At 49.5% G+C, this 16,626-nt stretch overlaps 1 protein-coding gene across 1 annotated transcript in view; it reads right to left on the reverse strand.

Annotated features, from left to right (window-relative positions):
- Positions 1-14,472, reverse strand: part of ARSJ (arylsulfatase family member J) — a 31,693-nt gene extending 17,221 nt beyond the window's left edge. The window contains exon 1 of the mRNA XM_033135523.1: positions 14,055-14,472. Coding sequence (XP_032991414.1) covers positions 14,055-14,437 — 383 coding nt within the window. The 5' untranslated portion in view covers positions 14,438-14,472. The remainder of the gene's footprint in view (positions 1-14,054) is intronic.
- Positions 14,473-16,626: the final 2,154 nt, after the last annotated feature.

The following is a 16,626-nucleotide window of genomic DNA, read 5'->3' on the forward strand; positions in this document are numbered from 1 at the left end:
CACAGAGCACTGCGCTGTGAAATCAGTCTACTTAGGGAGAGAGTCATCGATGCGAAACTCGTGTTGGATGAAACAAGACCAGCATAACCACTGTTACCAGTGTTGGGACTGAAGGCAGCATGTGCCTGAGGTTTTCCTATGTGCAGAGAAAGTAAGAAGTGCAGCGATTGTTTTCTATCTGGATATGTTCCCGAACTGGAGAGCTGCAGTTGATGTTTAAAGAAGGTCTTCAACCCATTAGCTTTGATACCTATCAGGCCCGGGCGTCATAGACTGGGGACCGTTGTCCGTGGATGTTAATCTGGACATTCTGTCTGTGGTGTCGCGTGCAGACGTCTGAGGCACAGAGGGCTGGCGGAGGACGAGGTGTGGGTCTGCACCTCAGGACGGGTACGGTTTCAGCAGATTGAGCAGAGGGCAGTCGCTGCGAATCTGCCTCCCCATGTTTCCTCATTCACATCCCACGAATTCCCCTGTGTCGTCAGCTCTGCCTTCGCCCACAGCTCCAAGCACAGGTCTTTCTATCTTGAAATCACCCTCTATGAACCTGCTGTTTTTTAAATTACCACAATCTCTCTCTCTTGCCTTTGCTTTGTTTCAAGGACAAACCCATCACACAGGCTCTTCTCTCTCCATTTCTCCACCACAGGCCCTTTCAGGTATCTTTCCAGAATGAAAGCCCCAGAATGGAAGCAGGGGACAAAAATGATGTTTTCATTCTTAAAACAAGGACGTAAAAACAGTATAAAACTTCTAAGCATAACGAGAGCTGTCTGAAAAGAACATTTCTTTTTAGGCAAATGTGACGTCATCTGCCTGCGGTTGCTGTAGGTATGTCTGCATGCCTCACAGCATAAAGCTGGTAAGCCAGCAGCACGGCGTCACGGTGTGGGGACATTCTGCTCTTCTTCAGTGAGTGCCCTCCAGCTGCAGCTCCACAGCCCAGCAGGCTTGCCATTCCCCCCTGGGAACCTCCTGCTGGATGTTGCAAATGCACAGACCATTCTGACCTAGTGAGTCTGTCCCCTGACTCTGCACCATTCTGGCGAAACATGAGTCCGGGAATAGTTCTGTGAGCTGTCTAGCTACAGGTCAGGGACCTGTGAGCCTGCGAGCGTCCCCAGTCTCAGGGAGACAGTTGGAGCTCTGACGAGGCCAGGCAGGGGCAGAGCAAAACTTCATTGTTTTCTTGTCTTACCTTTTCTGAATTTCAGCATTTACGAGAGGAACCTCTGTTTGCTGTCATTTGTATTCAGGTAGGTACAATAATCATGTGTAGAATTTGAGTAAAAATGTTACGGACAGTTGCTATGTTTTACTTTGGTTTATTTAGCATGATTTAAAAATACTCTCTGACAGGTATTATCAACATGGGATTAACTGTTTCCTCAGAATGTGTTTATATGGTTGCATATTATCAACCATATGATTCTTGGTTTCTGAAAAATGCGATGCAAATATGAAACCACATAGTACAGTTTAGAGTCAGAATATCTGCAGCCTGCATTTGGTCAGCGTTTCTGTGATCTAGAAGTCACCCAGACAAACTTTGCTGAAAGTCTCCCAGCGTCTCCTCTTTATTTCAAGCTCCGTCCATTTGGGCATTAAGTCCTGTCCAGTCTATTAGTGACTCTCTTGAATTTGTATTCTTTTTCATTCTGTTGTCATTACATCTTTTCGGCTTTTCATTTCCTGTCTGAACAGCGTCCTACTGATTTCTCTGGAGCAGAGTGAACAAATAATGAGGCAGCAGAGTGACAGTGGGCACGGTATAAGATGGCCATGGAAGGACAGAGTTGGTGGCAGTTCCCAGTAACTGTCCCACGCTCTGGGGACAGAATAACAGTCCCTGTGTGCTTTTCTCTCTGTGGGCTGTCGAAATGGTGTTTGCTGACTGGGGAGAAACCGAAAGTCTGCTGCTGCCTGAAAGTCTTCTCCACTGTGCAGACGCTGTTGTTCCATGATGTTTTTATAACCTTTACGGACCGTGTTTGGGTGTCAAGTCCCCCATGCACCCCCTCCTAGTATCATAACACCTTGCGATTATAACCGACCTGCCTCAGCTTAGAAGCTGTAATCGATTCGTTAAGGAATCAAAGTAAACATCATAATTGATAAAAAAAAGTGTCTGAGAGATTGGTGGCTTTGTGTTGCTGTCACTGCTTTTACACTTCTACCTTGGTGCCTCTGTCACATTCTGGAGAGTGACTGCGTTCCCAAAAAGGGGCTCAGCTGTGGCATGTCGGTGACCCCCACCCTTAGCCTGCTGGGAAGTGAGCCCCAGAGTGCAGTAAATGGCGCGAGTATTTGGGAGGTGGCAGTGGGGCCCTGGGCTGGCTGGAAGGAAGGGCTGAGACCCTCCCACACACACCCCCACACACACTGCCACACCGTCCCCTGCTTAGAACCTGGGCTTCTCTGCCACCGAATTCATGGGCATGAAAAGTTCCACCATAATAAGAGTTTGTGAGTTCTAGAACAAGTTCCAAGCCCAACAAGGAAATAACCCAGTTTACCAATGGCACACAAGCATGTGAACTGGCCAGCTCCTCGGGTCAAAACTGAGAAATGGAGAAAGAAACGCTGTGTGTCCTCGTGTGGACAGCTAGAGACCTTAGGAGGGGAAGTGACACCTGCATGACAGGACAGCACACTTCACTGAAGTTTCGTACAGATTTAAAATTCAGGGACTTACAGGAGGCGTTTGACATTGTAAAAGCTCTTGAGATTCAGAATTCTTTAAGAAATAAATAATTGAAAATTTTGTTTCATATCAGTAAGACAGTGCTTGTCCTGAAATTCCAAGGAAAGGAAAGTGTGGGCTCCGGAGTCACACCGGATGAGGCTGGACCCTGTGACCTCAGTAACGGGGTGCCTAAGGGATTGCACTGAGCAAACTGTCAGCAGTGTGTTCCTCTGCGTCTGCCCAGCTGTGGCCATGCGCGCGGGAACCGCAGTGGGGCCGTGGTGCAGCTCACGCTGGGCGGTCCGGAAGGGCTTCCCCGACCTGGAGGACGGGAACAGGTTGCCCGTGTGGAAAAGTCCTTTAAAAGGACACGTTTCTAAAAAGAAACACAGTTGTTCTGGTTTTAGCCTTTATTAGCTGAGAGACAAAATGGGTGTACCTCGAATTACAAAACAATCTTACGAGAAGTAAATCCTTAAAAATCGTAACTGAAAATACAGGTGCAGAGCCAGCCATGCCAGCCCAGACTCTGCGGCTTGACCTTAATCCAAAAGGAACGGGAATTCTGCACGTTTGTGTGTTCACACTGCGTGTGTCTGTGTGTGTGCACACTGTGTGTCTGTGTGTGCACACTGTGTGTGTCTGTGTGTGCACACTGCGTGTCTGTGCACACAGGTATTTTATCTGTCTCAGCAGTGGCACTGTCAGTGTGATGGAGATCACTGTTACCTTTGTGATTAATATGACGTGTGTGTGTTGACAGAACTGTTTCTGTGCACGGATGTTAAATAAATGGTGAGGAAAGACAGGTAAAGACATAAGCGGCCATGAGCACCAAACGCAGGAGCTGCACTGCAGTGTCACTTGTGAGGCTCCCAACTAACTATAGCCTCCACCGCACCTCCGCCCACCCTGCACCTTCTGGAACAGAAGTCCTGGGGAGGGGCCCAGAGCAAGGAATGTTTTAACAAACACTCCGGGTGAATAATAATTTAAGTACTCAACAACTGCTAGGTAAACGAGCAACATCGGCCTTAATTTACACATGAAACAAGCGAAGGACGGGAACGTAAGCCTTTCCCCACGCGCTGGGTCAGCCAGTCTGAACTGAGTTTCTGGTGTTTGGAATTACTAGCTCTATGCAGCCCGCTGTTGCTTCCCTTCAGTAGATATTCATGTATTTCTACTCTAAGGATAAGCGGTGCAGCTATGCCAGACGCCTCTCGTCAGCCGCTGCGTGATGTAGTGGCACAGCCACAGCCTGGGCTGGGGAGTCCGCCCCCGTCACCTGCTGTGGGCTCCTGGATGAGACACTTGACTTCTGTGAGCTCAGTGTCCTCAGGTGCAAAGTGTGGGCAAGCATCACCCCGCGTTAGGAGGCCTAGAGAACGCACACATGGAAAGAGGCAGAGATACTCGCATCCCGAGAGACAGACAGGTTACAGAACGATACTTATGAAAGTTTATCTCTTAAGCTTCTAAAGTGCCAAACAAATGTTCCATCTCTACTCCCAAGAGTTTATCTTCCGCTAAATCCTTTAGCTAGAAAAATGTGTGACCAAACTACATTTTCCAACATTATGAAAACAGCTAAAGGAGGATCAAAGTAAAAAACTTTGAATTCATGTATTTGAGCTTATATTTTCAAGTGTGTTAAAAATGATCGGACCTGAATTAAGCTTTAATTAGATGAGTCCAATCACTCAGTTCACACACATTTGTCACAGCCTCACCTGTGCAGCAGCCTGCACTCTGTCTTTTATCTCCTGAGCTTCGATCCCAAAGATAATATTTAAAGTCTGGTAAAACAACCTGTAAATTCTTGAGTTCTTCAGGTTCAAGATTATCGCACAATCATTTTTATAAATTTCTAATAAATTATAATTTTTAAATTAGATTACAGATGATGTATAGCATACATTAATATTGTAGTATATATTATCATGCTGTATATCAATACAATTAATAGTACAGTATAAGGTGATACTATTACAGCTATAGCATTGATAACTATAGTATAGATTAATGTAGCATAAATTAAGAATTGGAATGGAGCTGGCAAGTACAGCTAACTCATGTATGTTTACCAGGTAGGAGAGCAGAGAAATTGGGCCGGGTACGTTTTTTGCTTTGTTTTTGTTTGGGTTGAGGTGGAAAGAACTTGCATTCATTTACATACTGCTGGGAATGATTCGTAAAGACAGAAAAGTTAATGATGAAGAAGGGAGAGGGTAGAGTGGTCGGGAGGCCTGGGCGTGCGTGGGTCTGGCAGATGCGTGCGCTTCGTTTGTCTCCCGGCCGGCGGGGCGGCCGCAGACATGGCTGAGGAGCTCTGGGCCTGTGGTAGCGGCCGTTTGAAAGAGACGACTCTTTGTTCCCGCCCTTTTCTCTCTGGGATCATGAAGTGGGGTCCTGAGCTGGTGAGAGGGCACTGGTGGCCGGGGCAGGTGAGAAGCCCCCAGGTACTGCCCGTTTCTCTGCCCTCCTGCTGCTAGCACCTCCTGGGACACTGCACGCGGACAAACCATCGGGACCCTGCCTCGGGGCGCTGCCCCGGCCCCTCTGTCACCTAGGCGCCCTTAAGCTCTGCCACGCCTGAGAACAAGCGAGTGTTGAGGAAAGCATGGCAGTGTGTGTCTTCAGCGGAGGACAGTGACTTACGGGTGACTGTCTGGCTGTCCCCCAGGTGGTTGGCCGACTGGTATTGGTGACATGGCTGGGACACGTTACTGCTGATTCTGTTTGGTCGGGGGAAAGCAGAGTCCCATTCGCTGTTACACAATGACTGCTCTGTTGGCTGTCACAACTCATTAGGCTGAGAAGATGTGTGTGAACCCTGTGTGCACAGGTTATAAATGGTCTGGCAGACTGGACTGGAGATGGGGGTAGAGTACCTGGAAGGACATAAAGGCGTTTTCCCAGAGGACAGCGAAGAACATTCTAGAACAGAGAATCCTGCTTAGAAGGAAATGGGGGTCTAGGGGTGCCGCCCTGTGGGAAGGTACGAAGACCCTGGCAGTGACCGTCCAGAGAGGGTGTGAGTGGGAAGCTGGCAGGCGGCGGCAGGACACCCGAGGCCGGCGGTGCAGGCCCCGGTGGGGTGCTCGGGGACAGGGCTTCGGTCTGCAGGGGACAGGGGCTTCCGAGGGTTTCAGCGGGGACTGTGTGTACAGATTTCACTTGGGCCCTGGTGTGGGCGAGGCTCACGGTGCTGTGGGCAGTAGAGTCATGTGGGGGTCATGGAGCTGGTGAGTACAGCACATGAAACCTTGGTCCCCACGAAGCCAGGCGCCTTGTCTGAGCTCAGACTGTTTACCGCGTGCCCGCTGAGTGGCAGCCTAGCGAGTGGACCTTCAAGGCCGCAGAAGACGCATTCACAGCACTCAGTGAGATGCTGAAAAATGATCGATGAAGGGATCGGACGGAGGTGCCCACTGGCCGTCCCACTACCCTACTTTCAGTTCTTCTCATTTCCTGTTGTCTTCCTAATGTCACTGTTTAAATGCATCTGTTTTCACTTGTCACAGGCTGGGCAGGGTTCTGTCAGAGTCTGCCAAGCACGACAACAGCACACGATCTCCAAGTGCAGAGACTTGACAAAATCTACCCCGACTCACCTTCCTGACATCTCACATCTAAAATACCGTGAAAAACCTGGGTGGATAAAATATTCTAAAATGAAAACATATAGGGTTGAATTTTGACTCTTTGTATTTACTGATTGAAATTGGAAAGGAGATATGACTATGCTCATAGAAAGCTTTTTAAAAGAATAGTTCTTTTAAAGTTTGCACATAATTAACTTATTTCTTTAAAAATACATTATTCTTAAAAAATAATTTTAGAGATGTAGCTCTAAATTTAAAAGAATTTTTACATAAAAACTACGTAATGCTTAACAGTTTTCAAACTGTTTTCACGTTAACTCAGTCGATTGCTGGAATATTGAATGGTTGAGATAAATCGCATCGTTATTCCTATTCTGCAGGTGAGAACATGGCGTGTCACCTGTAGAGATTCAGCTGCTTATTCAGAGCCAGTCAGGAATTGGTGGAGTCGGCACCGTCACTGGTTCCCTCCCCATAAATCCCGTGTGCTACTTCTCCTCTGTCACATTGCGTGCTACAGGGAAATGAAGGCGTTTCTTCGTCCATTCATTCATTTACTCTTCACACACACTTGTGCCTATTCGTACAGAGCGCTGGACTGGGAGAGCCGAGTCCATTAGGGAGCCGACAGGTCAGTCTGGCTGCTCGGAACCAGCACGAGGTGAGAGGCTCAGAAACAGGCTCAGAAACAGCTGTGGAGAAGGCGGAACGTCGTGCCTACTACGACGTGCAAGAAGGGATTCTGTAAGGTCATCACTGGGCACACATTTCAGGCTAAGAAAGCCTGAAAGAGGGAAGGTGGCATTTCAGCAGAGTCTTAATGAGTGGTTGGCATTTGGCCAAAGAGACAGGCAGTGAGACAAGGAGTGAAGCAGCACATGCCAAGAAGGGAGGTCACGTGTAAGACCAGCCCTTTCTCTGGAGTGGACTGAAGCAAGAGAGGAAGGAAAGGCTAGTTCTTTGAAGACCGGACCAGGCTGCTTGCAGTTTCCACAGCAGGCAGAGGGGTGGTGAGCGCAGCCGCCCATTGGTCGAAGCCAGAGAAGTTCACGTTCAAATACAGGCTGTGACCAACTCATGTTCACACCAGCCATGAAACAAGGACATTTGTTAAATGATTTCATAAATACTTTTCAAAATAATAAACATATTTGACCTTCAGGGTACATGTGAACATCACATGACAGGATGTTTGAAAAGCAACGAGAACAGTAAAAATCCGTTTCTCTCCCTTCTGTGGTCACCAGTGGGGACTCCGAAGGGCATTTGCTGAGGGCGGTGGTGGAATGAGAGTCATGTTTGAGTAAAGCCAGGGTGTTAGGTGATTAGGAGGGAGAGGGACTAAGAGGTTAGAGGCAAAAAGTGGGAAATGAAGGTCTCAGTGAGGTGACACTCCTGGGAATATTCAGTATGTAGAAGGATGAAAGAATGTGGCAACAAAGTAGAACACAGAAAAAGGCAATACTGAAATTCTGGAATGTCGCTGTAGGACAAAGGAGAATGACACCAAGCTTTCAAATAAAGCAGCTTTCATCCTGAGCTCCTATGGCAGAAGGGGCTCCAGGCTTGGGTCCCCCCATCTTTGATCTCTGGGAGGGACCATGTGGATGAAACCAGATGTTCTCCACTGTCTGCACCTGGTACACCTCCCTTTCAGAGCAGCTATTCAGGGAACTCAACACAATTACCTGACTAGACAGTCACTTCAAAGAGTGTCCTTTTCAGAAGACTCGTTTAAGATGAGGGACTTTGATCCTAGGGTGCCTGTAGCTTCCTGATCATGATTCCACGCGGTCAGCTAGTTGGAGGCAGCTGTTTGCTGAATGGTCTCGTCTGTTGAGCCGGCCTTTTTGAAAGGACACGTGAGGTCTTACAGCCACATCTCCACTTGTTACAGCCATTTTCTAAAGTCAGTGTGAGGCTTGGAGAAAACCTGCTGTTTCTTCTAAACTTCTAACCATAACATTTACATTTTCCCAAATGTTTATGTATTAACTAAATATTTATGAATGTAATAAGCGAACTCTTAGTAACTGATGTTTATCGAGTAGGCTGAGGGCGGGGAACTCTAACTGCTTAAAACTAAGCCTTGGATGGAAGAGGAAGCCTGCAGGACTTGCCGCTTATAGCGTGAGCGGAGGGAAAGTGTGCAGGTTTGCGCATGTGTGTGTGTGCGTGGGGGGTGTGTACACCCACACGCCTAAGGAATGGAAGAGTCAGCCCCATTCCCCTGGGCTTCCTGCGAGAGTGGCTGAAACAATTCAATTCCTTTTTCAGGGTTTTCAACACTAGGATAATTGTTCATGGATAATTTCATATCTAAAAGCAGTACGTTGTAAATTTTGGGGAGACACATGCATCCCCCCTGCATCTGCAGCCCCCGCCTGTCCACAGAAGAGGCCCACGTGGTCCTCCCTTCCTGGCCCACACCAGGCCCCAGAGCTCCTGACTGTGTGCCTGACTGCACACAGTGTGGCTGCAGTATTGGTGAGGGGTAGTAGGGGCCGAGGCCAGTCTCCAGAAAGAGGCTCTAATTATCGTCTCCTAGGAGATCAGCGGGAACAAAGGCTCGCCGTACCCTTCAGCCCTGTCTATCAGAGTCTCCACCATGACTCCTGTGTTCCCAGATCTGCTGTCACTGCGAGGCTGATCTCTGTCATTCTCTGTCCATCGTCCACTCTGATTCATCCTCTCCCCCGACCCCGACTCCCTAAGTCTTTCCAAGGAGCCTTCTGCTGTGAAAGTCTGTCACTAGCGAAAGCCCTTCTGAGCCCATGTCTGTCCTGGATGTTCCCTCTGCCCTCATGCTCCGGCTGATTGTAGGCCAGCCTGCATCTGTGCACTTGGGGCTGGTCTGCATCCCGTTATCGCGGAGCCTGCAGCAGGGATGGTCTTCACTGGCACTTCTAGACAAGGTGGGTTCCTGTCTCCTTTAACAAGCTCAATGTGTCAGCAGGCTGTCATCTCACTGTCTCTTCTGTGAGAGTCCCTTCCCCACCCAAGGCCCTGCCCCCACCTGGCATCAGTGGTCCAGCAGCTGGCTCACCGTCCTTGCTGTGTGGCTGCTCTCGTTGTCCTATGGTTTCACGTTCCCCAGAAGTGACCCCCAGGACCCTGCCCCCTTCACTCCCAGCGATGGTTTGCTCCCGTCACCTTAGCATCCACTCCCCGACCATTTCCCAAAACTGCGCCCCTTACAGAATTGTGATCCCAAGCCTGTTCTTCTTCAACTACCACTCCCTGTCTTTCCAGCTTCCCAGGTTGCTCACTTCAACCCCATCCACCGAGCCCGGCAGCTTTCCAGAGAACACAGACTGCTCATCCCCCTCTCCTTGCCAAGTTTACAGTCCACGATCACACTCCCTTCATCTGGCAAAGCCCCAAGAAGTGAAATCCACTTCGTAACGGTGCTTCTTCCACACATGGGCACTGATTACGGAGCGAGAGAAACAGAGGGTGACTGGCCTCTGTCACGTACGACCACACGTGCTGTGTTTTTGCAGCATTCCCTTTCCCAGCTCACTTCTCGCTCTCCTACAGGAGTGTTTTCTGTCTCTGCCTTTAACCTCTAGACCCTCGCTTTCCAGCAGTGACCTCATTTCGCATTTCACTTAGAAAGTAGGATGATTCAGAAGCGAACTCCCTTGTATTCCCCCAAGGCCACGTCTTTTAACCTATGTGCATCTGTACATCCATCTGTCCTGGTCGTTCATATCACAATGAATAAACTGGTAAAAAACAGTTAAGGCTGTTTTGAAGAAGAGGAGGTAGGACTTAATTTCCAGATAGCAGCACTTAGTGTGAAGCTACAGCAATTAAGAGACTGCAGTATTGGTACAAGAGCAGACAAAGACACTAATGGGACAGGGTGGAGTCCAGAACTAGACCCAGACGTGTACGTTTTCCTGCCACATGAAGAAGGTGACATGGCAGGGAAGTGGAGAAAGTACGGTCTTTTTAACAAATAGTGCAGGTCAAATGGACATACACACAGAAAAAACAGGCTTGAACTCTTATACCATACTAGAATTTGATTCCAGATGAATTGTAGCTTTAAATACAAAAATGAAACAATACAACTTTTAGAAAAGGAAGACCATTGTCATGATCTTGATTTAGTCAAAGACTTCTTAAATAGAACATGAAAAAGATTATAAATAAGAGTACAATAAAATAAAAACCTTCCATTTATCGGAAAACACTCTTAAGAGAGTTAAAAAGCAAGCCACAGAGTGGTTTGCATATGCAATACGAATGTCTGACAAAGGAATCGAATATATACATAACTACCAGAAATCAATCACCTAATGGGAAAATAGGCAGAAAACTTGACTAGATACCTATTAAAGGGGATCTCCACACGTCCGTGAGAACATGAAAAGTCGCCAGGCAAATGCATATCTCAACCATACGGGCACACCAGAATGCGTATCAACCGGAATGACCAAACGGAAGAGACAGTGGCTGGCGCTGGGCAGACGGGGAGCACACCGAGCCGTTGGTGCTACGGGCAGCGTGCACTGGAGGACCCACTGCAGGTGACCACTGGGCAGTGTCTAGGAAAAGTGAACGTACACACCCCTGGAACCCAGAGACCCCGCTTCCTGACACATGTTCAAGACAAAGGTGTGCACGTGGTCACCAAAAAGCACGTATGCTCGGGGCAGCTGCTGGGAAGGAATGGCACAACCCGGGGAACAATCCGGGTCTGAGCGGGAGGCTGGTGATATAGCGTCGCTCTTCAGTAATGAGGAGAAATGAACTGTATCTACAGGGCACAACGTGGAAAACCGGCGAAACAAATTCAGGGTGGAATAAGCGAGGAGAGTGATTACCCTTTGGAGAGGCAGGGTTGTTTAACACGACATGAATTTATCCAGTGTCCTATTACAGAAACACATTATTTGAGTTTTGCTTTTGTTAAAATGATCATCACGGTATTTCAAGTGGGAAAAAGAACACAGTAGTAAAAACAGGAAATTGTTGCCCAAGGTATACGAGTGAATTCAGTTCAGATTGCCAGTCTTTCCTATTAGAAAGTCTATGTAAAACGCCTGTCTAAATTTTGCAAAACTTATACTTTTTTTTCGGAAGCCTTCACTATTTTTTACAGTTTTTCAAATGAAGACTTGGAAAATTCCATGTCTTCATTTGAAAAACTGCAAAAAAAGGTGAGAAAATCATTTTGAAATAAACCAAACATCGGCAGCTGCTTTCTCAATCAACTTTACCAAGCCAACTCTGGACACCTACAGTGCTGTTTCTCAAAGTCCAGTGTACAGAACCCTGCATCGTTACCGCTCTGGGAACCTGTTACCACATCCATATAAAATGGGGGTGTCAATAGTAACACTTCATAGAGTCATTGTAAAGATGAAGTGAGATAAAAATGCATCATCCGTGAACATAGTAACGGCTCATAGACGCTAGCATCTAATACCAACACTCTTAATTTACATGAGTGGTATCATCAGAGTGAGCTGACGTGACTGTTGCTTTCTGAGCGCAGCGCCAGAGCAGGAAGCGGAATCGCAGGCTGGGCCTGGAACGTGCACTCTAACCAGTGTTTCGGTGATTCTTTCGGCACACTCGGGTTGGAGAACCGCTGTGCAGAGCCTAGGGCCCCCACGTTTGTCCTCACAGTTCCTGTCCGGGAACCACACACAACAAACGCTCTCGGCTGGCTGCTGTCAGCAGGGCCAGACGAGCGCGGTGTCAACTCTTACAGGACCTGGAACTTCTGCTGGGTCTGTGCACGACGTGGCAGAGACTTGTACAGCTCGACTCCAGCAACACGTGCAGGGAGGGCACACTCAGTAGTATCGGAAGTCACCTCAGCGCCGAGCATTGAAGCGCCTTCCTTATAAATGTGAGGACGTGTGAATCCTCCCATAGTTCACATAACCTCGTTTTTCCTTTAAACTAATTCGGTCCATTTAGGTTTTTACTGCTTATTTATTTATTGTTTGTACTTGAGAGGATCCAGGAAACACAGACATGTGTGCACAGAGCAGACGAGCGACTGTTCTCAGCCCAGAAGTGGGCTTCCGGAACCACCAAGCTCCCAGACACTTGTCTAGAAGGAGAACTGCGAGCGCAAAAATCTTTAACTGCCTAATTCAAACAGAAATTTAAATCAAGTCACGGTAGCCATTTGAACTTTTTGTCTGTAGAACAGTTGCATAACTTCTTGCCCTGATAGATCATTTTAATAGAATAAATCTTATGAGATGCTTGACTGCATTGAAAGAACTGGAGAGTCAACCTCTGACAACAGAGAAAATTAGGAATTATTTCCAGTTTCCTTTCTGTTTCATGTCATTAAGTAAACAAAGATTAAAAGGAAAACCTAGATCTTTTGTCAGCACAGACAGTGGGTAGGAACTCAGTGTTGTTTGGTGAAGAGCCTTAAACATACGCTTTACTGTGAAAGATAAGTCCACATAATTCAGTTACATAGTTGTCAACTACTGCTGGCTCTCTGAGTAAACGTAAATCCTATAATTAGTTGAAGAGGTTCAGTGAGCCTTTATGACACATTTCTTTCCTAAACCAGACAGCAGAGCGCTTGGGATTAGACGTGAGACCTTGACCTCCAGGCCCAAAGATGGACTTGTGGTTTTCCAGCCAACAAACTCTGCCCCTTTATAAATATCAAATGCCCTCAGCTTTCTACCCCAATTAACCTTTAAAATGACTCCGTGTACGGCGAGACTTCTTTCTCTCAAGAGAGGAAAGTATGGGATCTTTTTTTTTTCTTTTCTGGCAGTAATGCTAAATTCTGACAGTTTGCTAAGCAGTGGAGATCACGCTGTAGGCACAAGTGTCTGCAAGACAGAGATTCCTACCAAATAGTCTTTAATTTTCCAGTGGATACTGGCTACCCTTCCAGGATCCAAGTCCAAGAACAACTGCACTGAAGCAAGGGCTCCCTGACCCAGAAATCACAAGACACACGCTGGCTGACGCGGCTGAGGCTTCTCATGCCTGTGTCCGCTGGTAGCTTGACCTGGCTGGCCTGGTTTATTTCCGTTCCACACACTGGATTGGGACATCCAAATCAGTTATGATAATATTTAAAACTTTACTTAAGTGTCCAAATAATCTGACTTTTCTTGGAGCTAGTCAGAAAATTCCCAGGCGCTTGAGTCGTCATTGAAAACTTCAGATGGAATTTGACTCCCGCTGAGCACTTACCATTGAATTTCCTGACGTTTTGAGAACTGCCTTGATAATTACAGATGGCCTTTGTTAGTGACCCTGGAAGAGAGATTTCCTACGACCGACCCCAACAGAGCCCTATGGACTGCTGCTCAGGCCTGACACTGCCTTTCATCCATTGGCCCTTCTTCCTTGTGATGACCTGTGGCTTTGACTATTTAATTCCACATTAAGAACAACCCAGAGCTGCAGACACATTTTCTTCTGTCTGTCTTATCTGTGGTGCGGACTGCATTCTAGGGTGACACCCGCGAGAGATCTGGTCATGCCCTAAAGCCAAACTTGATTTGGGAAAGGAGGCCACTTCTTGGGCTGCCTGGTGGGTGGGTGAGGGTTTACAGGGCCTGACAGCAGACAAGCCCTGAGACCAGACAAGACCAGACTAGTGGGGCATTCGGATGTCAATACCATAACTCAGTACCATATGTCATTCATTCATTCATTCATTCATTCATTCCCCACATCTTCTGTTCCTCCTGGATCTTTATTAAACGTTAAGGTCTCCCCAAGGAATAAACACATGAAACAGTAACACTTACTTTCCGGTAATAAACTGACTCCTGGACGGTGTGCAAATAGGCTGGACGTAGTAGTTCTCCAGTTTCACCCCTTCGGCAGCGAGCCTGTCCAGAGTGGGCGTCCGTATCTCGGACCCGTGGTAGCCCACGTCCCGAAATCCCTGATCGTCAGCGAGGATGAAGATGAGATGCGGCTGGGAGGTGTGGGTGGTGCCAGGCTGCGATGTGTCCCCCGCTTGCGCTCCCAGGGCCCCTTCCTGCTCGTCCGCCCAGCCGTGGCCCCAGGACAGATAGCAGCAGGTGAGGAGGCCGAGGACCCACAGGCCTGCCAGCGCGCGCATGGCCGGCGCCCTTCCCAGTCGGAGCCTGGCTGGCGGAGGCCCCACGCAGCCCCCGGGGGCCATGCGCTCGGGTCCCCGCGCCCCGCGCCCAGCGCCGCCGGGCGCACATGCACGCGGGAGGCAGGGAGGAAGGCCCGCCCCACCGTGTCCGCGTCCAGCGGCCTTAATCTCCTAGCAGTGCTGGCTTAGCGGCCCGGGAGGCGGGGAAGCCTTCTGGTCCGTCAGGTCTCCCCCTCTGTCCTTCGCCAGCAGCGCCCAGCATTGCCCCGGGCGGGCTCTTCGTGGCCCGAGCGCCCTGGACGTTGGGACTAGGCTCTCGGGGCGCGGACGTGCGGGGTGACGGTCCCCCACCTGGACAGCACGGCGCCTCGCTCTCCCCGGGCAGGTGAGGCCCTGGCGGCTGGGGCGGCCCGGCCCGTCGCTCCTCGGGTGTCCCGGCTCCTTCTCCAGGGGGATCCCTTCGTAGGCGCTGGCCCGTGTCGGGCTTCGCCCCGCGTTGCAGTGAGAAGAAGCCGTTTCCGGACGTCCTGCCCCAGCCCCAGTGCCCTGGTCCCCGCCTAGCCTGTGCGCCTGGCCCTGAGGCTACGCCTGATCCGCTGGCTCCGCGCTCGCTCTCTCCCCGCCTCCCCTCCCCCGCCAGTGAATCACCGACGGCGCCGCGGCCCCATTCCCGGGGGAGGTGGCCGCCCCTGGCTGCTCCTGCCCCTTCGTGTCCAGGACCAGAGCCCACGGTCCAGGGTCCCCTGTCCGCGCCACCCCCCACCCCCCGGTGACTGGATGGCGGGCAAGGCGGGCGCTGCCCCGGGGTCTGTGAACGAAGGGCCCCTGTCGTCCTGGACGCAGCGCCCTCGAACCTTCCAGCTCCAGGGTGGACGGAGAGAGAGCCTGAGAAAGGAGAACCTTTCTTCTTCCCCTCCGGTTTCCTTCACTACCCGCCTCGCCCCCATTTCTCCTGCACCCCGAGTCCCCGCCCCTTACCCCCGCCCCTTTTTACCAGGCGCGACTCCAGTTTCGGGTTGGATTCCCTTCCTCAGGGCCGCCTCGCAGCCCGACTTCCTGGTGAGCATCTCCCCAGGTGCCTCTCCTCCCCTCCGGCACCCTGACCCATGGGGTCTCCAGGAGACACCGCGGGGACAGGAATCCCAGCCCCCCCCGCCCCCCCACACACAACCCTGTTCCCACCACGGAACCGGGCAGACGCTTGTCCTGACTGGGGATCATCCCTTCGCATTCCCAGAAGATGGCTTTAGCCCTGGTCACCCAGAAGGGGACTTCTGGTCTCTGTGCAGGAGGCGCTCGCTGCCAAGAGCCAGCCAGCAGCCTTTTCTCTCCCGTCGGCACTTCCTGAGTGAGCTCCGACTGGGCCTGCAGGTCCAATGCCTGAGCATAAGGCTTGCCTTCTCTTAGAGAGCTGTTCTCGATTCCTTCCTATTGCCAATTGCTTTCCTTAAAGAACCACTTCTTTGTTGTGGCTTTGATGTGGTCACATTACAAACACACTCTACTGATGGCGCGATTCTATAAAAATTCAATGTGTTACTTGGTTCTGTTAAAAATGAGCAAGTAGATTTGCTTAGAGGTGAAATGAGTGGACTGATGACTCGGGAGGCGTGGTCAGGAGGTGGGCGGAGCTAAACCTCAAAGGTGCTCGGAATTGGGGAAGGAGAAGAGGTGGTTCAAGGACGGACATTTCGCGGAAAAGGAAGAGGTGATCCGATGGCTGAGGCGTGTGTGGGACGTCATGTTGGGAAGGTGACAGCAGACACAGGGGCTTTGGAACACAGGGCCGGCACTGATTTGGGGCGTTAGGACTGATGAGGTCCTTTGAGCAGGACAACGTGATAAAATACTTAGTATTAGGTTGGTGCAAAAGTCATTGCGGCTTTTAATCATTTTTAACCTTTTAAACCGCCATGACTTTTGCACCAACGTAATCGTAGTAAGGCCACTTCTAGGGTGGATTTATAGAGACAGAGGCTACAAATCACTTACTTCAGTCCATCAAAGTTGGAAGAGTTGTAATTTTATTGAGAATACTGAGTCTATTGAAGGTTTTTGGTGAGAGCAAGACATGATGAAAAATACAGGAAAAGACATCGCTGGTCATTTTCAGGGAGAGATTCGAGGGAGTAAAGACTACGTAGAATGACAACTGTCCCAATGTGTAAGATTTTTACAGCAATATATTCCTCAGGTTAAAGAACGAGGCTGTGGCTATGTCACCTGACGGGAGAGAGACATTTCTTGAAAGT

The sequence above is a fragment of the Rhinolophus ferrumequinum genome, chromosome 18 (genome assembly GCF_004115265.2).
Source record: "Rhinolophus ferrumequinum isolate MPI-CBG mRhiFer1 chromosome 18, mRhiFer1_v1.p, whole genome shotgun sequence".
Taxonomy (NCBI): Eukaryota; Metazoa; Chordata; class Mammalia; order Chiroptera; family Rhinolophidae; genus Rhinolophus; species Rhinolophus ferrumequinum.